This window comes from Dasypus novemcinctus, chromosome 18, assembly GCF_030445035.2.
Source record: "Dasypus novemcinctus isolate mDasNov1 chromosome 18, mDasNov1.1.hap2, whole genome shotgun sequence".
NCBI lineage: Eukaryota > Metazoa > Chordata > Mammalia > Cingulata > Dasypodidae > Dasypus > Dasypus novemcinctus.
In genome coordinates, this window is record NC_080690.1 from 56,274,340 (window position 1) to 56,280,339 (window position 6,000).

The following is a 6,000-nucleotide window of genomic DNA, read 5'->3' on the forward strand; positions in this document are numbered from 1 at the left end:
CAACATTTTTACTCATACTAGTCAGAAAAAGATTTTTCTCTCCTATCTCCATCATTTCGTCCCCCAGCTTTTCCTTGCCTCATTCAGCATTCTAGATTTTCCTGAAGCAAGTACTCAATCTGGATTACTGTCTTCCAGTTCACACCCAACATATCCTTTATTTTTTCTGTCTTGTACTTGGATAATCCCAGATGCCATTCCATATGTGACAGTCCTTCTGCTGTGCTCTATGTCTCTTGGCTAAGAATTTCATAATCATTCATTGTTATCATGCTTGAAATGTGTTTGAGGTACTTTATGGAAAGTACAGAAGTTGTTTTGGCTATGGAGAAATGGAAAAGATCCCTTGGGAAAGTATATGAAGGAACAAAAGGTTTAGTATATATAGGATTGATAAGTAATATAAACTCTAGTGGAGATAAGTAAATCATTGTAAAATAATGTAAAAGATTAAAGACAAGTACCCATATTCATTAATGGGTACATAATGATGGGAATTAAATGAGTAACATCTCTTGTGTACTAGGGATTTGTTATTTAATGGTGATGGATGTTATAGATTATTTCTGCCTTTCAGGATGTTTAGAAACTAACAATGTCAAATGAGAAAAAAAAAATTATGAAATTGGGCAAAGTGTTATAATGACTTGCAAAAGGTGTCTGGGATAGAGCATAAAATGCATAGACTTAAATAGTGGCAAGGGTGAATAGCCTTTCTGAAGAAGTGATTTTTTAACTGAGACCTGAAGGTTGTGAAGGAGCCAACCAACCATACAAAGTCTGAATATTCAAAAAAGGAGAAACTATGCTGGGTCCACTTTAATGGAAACAGTTGTAGTACATTCTCTTGAACTGAAAAGAGGCTAGTATTGGCAGGAATAGAAAGAATAAACAAGACAGAAGTCTTATAGGTAAGCAGAAGCCTTATTATCCATGCTAAGATATATGTATTTTTTTGTAATGGTAAAGAGAAATCATTGAAATCATTTAATTTTGTGTGATCTTTTATTTATTTAAAAAATTTTTTTTAAGATTTTTTATTTATTTCTCTCCCCTCCCCCCCCCAGCTGTCTTCTCTCTGTTTCCATTTGCTGTGTGTTCTTCTGTGACTGCTTCTATCCTTATCAGAGGCACTGGGAATCTGTGTTTCTTTTCGTTATGTTATCTTGTGTCTTCTTTTGTGCTGGGCGGCTCTCCCCACAGGGCGCACTCCCTGCGTGTGGGGCTCCTGTATGCGAGGGACACCCCTGCGTGGCAGGGCACTCCTTGTGCGCATCAGCACTGCGCATGGGCCAGCTCCACACGGGTCAAGGAGGCCTGGGGTTTGAACCGCGGACCTCCCATGTGGTAGGCAGACGCCCTATCCATTGGGCCAAGTCTGCTTCCCTAATCTTTTAAAAATACAAAAAATAAATCATTTAAATTGAGAGACTCAAACATTGATAAGCATCAGAATAATTTCTCAATAGAATATTAACAAGAACAAAACAAACACAAGCTTAGGACCTAGTGCTGTAGGTTTTGTTTCAGTCAGTTAAGAATATTTCTGTACAGTTTAAACAGGTCTCTGGTTGGTTCTTATCCAGATGTAAATTTGAGAACCACTGACTTAACTTATTCCCCTAATCACCAACTTTATCTACATTCATGGACTCTTTATTCTCCGTGTATCTCTTGCCTTTTTTCAAGATGTATGACAGTAGCATTTGTTCCATAATACAAATAAATTTAATATTGACAGGAAATAGGGGACTGATGTCAATATTTTGTAGAAGTTAGTTGGTACCCAGGCAATTTTTCCTGGTCAAGTGAAGCCGAAATAGTAGAAACTAATTTATAGCTTTCAGCTGGAAAGGGTAAAGTTTCAACCTGTTATGTTATCAGGCCTTTTCAGCTCTATTTTAAGAAAATTAATAAGTGCCTTCACCCAGGGATCCATCTAAGAGAAGTGTATTATCAATCTTGCATGGCTCCTAGCTAAAAACAGGTGGCAGTTTTCTCTGTTCCCACCTTAATAGTAGTCTTACTTTTGGGATTCATTTTCATATGCAGTGCCTCAGGACCTCAACCTAGAATTTCTACTCTATTTTTGTGCATTTTAGTATTTACAAAGGTGCCTTCAGACATGCTGAGCTGCTTTTTTGGGTTATACAGGTTATCCTTTGAGGTGTCAATTATTATTTTTGTTAATGCTTTGGTTATAAAGTTGCATAGATTTTAGTGGTCTGCTCCAGTTCTATTTTTCCGATGAGCCCTGCAACTTTTTGCATGTAATTTTTCAGAAGATGAGATTTTGTAGAAATACATGGGGCATTGTAGCAGAAATGCCAATGTTTCAGAGAGGTCTAGTCCATTAATCTGTAATAGGCGTTATTTTAAGTCTGCTTTTTGTGTTTTTTATAGAAGTTTTTTTGATCTGGAACAGAAAAACAACATGTATCTGCTTTCTTGTTTTGTTTGTTTTTTTTCAGACTTGGAGTCCAAATACAGAACCAATAATTTCTCTCCAGAAAAGGATATTTATGAAATATATTCATTTCAATGGGAGATAATGGAAGGAATTAAAAGCTATAACCTTCAAGGCTCCATTTTTAGAAATGATTGGGAATGCAAAAGCAATATTGAGGGACAAAAGAAACCGCAAGAGGCATATTTTAGGCAAGTTAAAATTACCTCTGAAGAAGTTACCACTTATAAAAATAACAATTTTTTTACTAATTATCAGAGAGTTCATAATGGAGAAAAGTTATATGAATGTAAGGAATGTAGGAAGACCTTTATTCGTCGTTCAACACTTAGTCAACACCTGAGAATTCATACTGGTGAGAAACCTTATAAATGTAAGGAATGTGGGCAGGCCTTTAGACAGCGTGCACATCTTATTCGACATCACAAACTTCATACTGGTGAGAAACCCTATGAATGTAAGGAATGTGGGAAGGCCTTTACAGTGCTCCAAGAACTTACTCAACATCAGAGACTTCATACTGGTGAAAAACCCTATGAATGTAAAGAATGTGGAAAGGCCTTTAGAGTGCATCAGCAACTTGCTCGACATCAGAGAATTCATACTGGCGAGAAACCCTATGAATGTAAAGAATGTGGAAAGACATTTAGACAGTGTACGCACCTTACTCGACACCAGAGACTTCATACTGCTGAGAAGTTGTATGAATGTAAAGAATGTGGGAAAGCCTTCGTATGTAGTCCGGACTTAAAAGTTCATCAGAAAATTCATTTTGGTGAGAAGCCGTATGAATGTAAGGAATGTGGAAAGGCTTTTAGAATATGCCAACAACTTACTGTCCATAAGAGTATCCATACTGGTGAAAAACCCTATGAATGTAAGGAATGTGGAAAGACCTTTAGATTAAGGCAACAACTTGTTCGCCATCAGAGAATTCATACTCGTGAGAAACCTTATGAATGTATGGAATGTTGGAAGACTTTTGGTAGTTACTCACAGCTTATTTCACATCAGAGTACTCATATTGTTGAGAGACCCTATGAATGTGAAGAATGTGGTAAGGCCTTTAGGCTGCTCTCACAACTTACCCAACATCAAAGTATCCATACTGGTGAGAAACCTTATGAATGTAAAGAATGTAGGAAACCCTTTAGACTGCTCTCACAACTTACTCAACATCAGAGTATTCACACTGGTGAGAAACCTTATGAATGTAAGGAATGTGGTAAGGCTTTTAGACTTTACTCATTTCTTACTCAACACCAGAGAATTCATACTGGTGAGAAACCCTATAAATGTAAGGAATGTAAAAAGGCCTTTAGACAGCATTCACATCTTAATCAGCATCAGAAGATTCATAGTGGAATTTAATACAAGAAAGCCTTCAGATACACATTATGTTACACAGAATGTCAGAAAATTCATTGAGAAAATTTGTTTCATGTCCACAACTCAGCAGAGGAAATTTCCTATAAAAGAAAGAATGTTTGATTTAAAAGTCTCCCATCAATATCTTTCATATGTGAGAATAATGTAATGAAGTAGGAAAATCTGTAGCATTTTCAAAAAATTATTATCTCCATTTCACTACTTTATTACCAATGTGATACTGGACAAGAAACTTAAACTTCAGTGCCTCATTTTACTCATAAAATGGTGATAGTATTACCTGTGTATATTATTTATTGCCATGTAACAAATTACCACATACTTAATAGTTTAAAACAACACATTTTTTATTATACAGTTTTTATGGGCCAGGAGTCTGGGCATGACATAGTTTGGTCCTCTGCTTCAGAGTCTCTTATAGGCTATAAAGTTCTAGCCAGGACTGGAGTCTCATCTAAGGCCCAACTGAGGAAAGATCCACTTCTAAGCTCATATCATTGTTGACTGAATTCATTTCACTGAGGACTGTTGGACTGAGGACCTCAGTTTCCAGCTGGCTGTTGGCCAAAGGCTATCTGTTCCTTGCTACTGGGACCTCCAACATGGCTTTCTTCTTGTGCAAGTGTGCAAGTTGTGCAAGCTGAAAAGGCAATATGGTCTGCTATCAAGGTGGAAGTTACAGTCTTATGATGAAATCTAAATCGTGGACATGACAATCCATTACCTTTGCTATATTGGCTAGAATTAGAAGCAAGTCACTAGGCCATCCCACACTCAAGGGAAGGGGATTATACAAGAGTGAATTTCAGGAAACAGGGACCATTGGGGGCCTTTTTAAGAGTTCTTGTCACATTACGTAATAGGATTCTTGTGAGAATTAAGTAGTTAGTACATGGAAAGAGTATCAGCCATCCAGATGTATTCTGTAAATAATATCTATAATTGTTAATCTCATTAATAGTATTTGTGAATGCATATGAAAGTAAGATTCTATAGAAGTAAATAAATGTAGAAATGCCTTCTGACACCTCTCAGCACTTACTAAACTTAAAATAATTTATTCTAGATAAAATCTAGGAGATTAGAATGAATGTGTGTTCTTCAACCCTTGAGCTTCATCAGAGATTTCAGACTGAAAAGAAACCCAATGAATTTCATGAACATGGGAAGGAATGAACATGAGCATCTGCTAAAGAAAAAGAGAAGTATGAACTTATTTGCCTGTAATATATTCCAAAAAGCAAATGGATTATGATCCCCATTGTCTGAACACAGATCAAGATTAATTAGAAACTATCCAAAATTTTGCACAAAGGAAACTACTTGGAAATTTTATACCACGTGCATATGTGTAAAATTCCTTTGTGAAAGAAAACATAACTCCATTGTAGTCAGTATACTGTTTGATGAGTTCTTTCAAGTTGGGTCTTTTGACTTGACCCCACCAGTGTTTTGAAAGTTTACGTAGTTATGGCTGCACAATAGATAACAGAAAGAATAATAAGCTTAGGGGAAAAAAATCACCATTTTCTCTCCACTGATGGAATAATGAATCCAGTAAATTATCTTCAATAGATGGTAAAACTATGTGGTGGAAAATTGATGGAACTTTATAGTGGATTATAAAGCTGACCACCTCTGAACCCTTTCATCAATCTTAATCTCAATAAATGAGGGACTATCAGACAATACATACCTCCTGATATAATGCATCAGGAAGTACACAGCACTACCTATGAAGTAATATACTGAAGAAATTAAACCTTTAAGTCACATTCTTTAAAACCAAGAATTTGGGGAATAGATGAAAAGGTAAATGGCACCACAAGGAACTAATTAACAAAATCCAGAATATGTAAATTTCCACATAACAAATGACCTGATTTCTTCAACTGATGGGTGGCAAGAAAAAGAAAAGGGGAAAGAGCAACCATTAACAGATTAAAAGAGACCTGAGAGACATATAACTGAATTAATTTGTGGGCATTATTTTGATGTGGTTTCAATAAAATGTAAAATGACATTTTGGAGACAGTTGGGGAAATGTGTAAACGGACCAAGTATTACATGATATTAAGAAATAATTTGCTAGGGGTGATAATGTAAATATGATTATTAAAAAAATTAAAGATCCTATTAGAGCA

The 6,000-nt window shown here is 35.9% G+C and overlaps 1 protein-coding gene across 4 annotated transcripts in view; it reads left to right on the forward strand.

Moving 5' to 3' along the window:
• LOC101440036 (zinc finger protein 14 homolog) overlaps window positions 1-6,000 on the forward strand; it is a 44,481-nt gene extending 38,481 nt beyond the window's left edge. For all 4 annotated transcript variants that reach the window (XM_004448878.4, XM_004448881.4, XM_004448880.3 and 1 more), the window contains one exon: window positions 2,472-6,000. In XM_004448878.4, coding sequence (XP_004448935.1) covers window positions 2,472-3,838 — 1,367 coding nt within the window. In that variant the 3' untranslated portion in view covers window positions 3,839-6,000. The remainder of the gene's footprint in view (window positions 1-2,471) is intronic.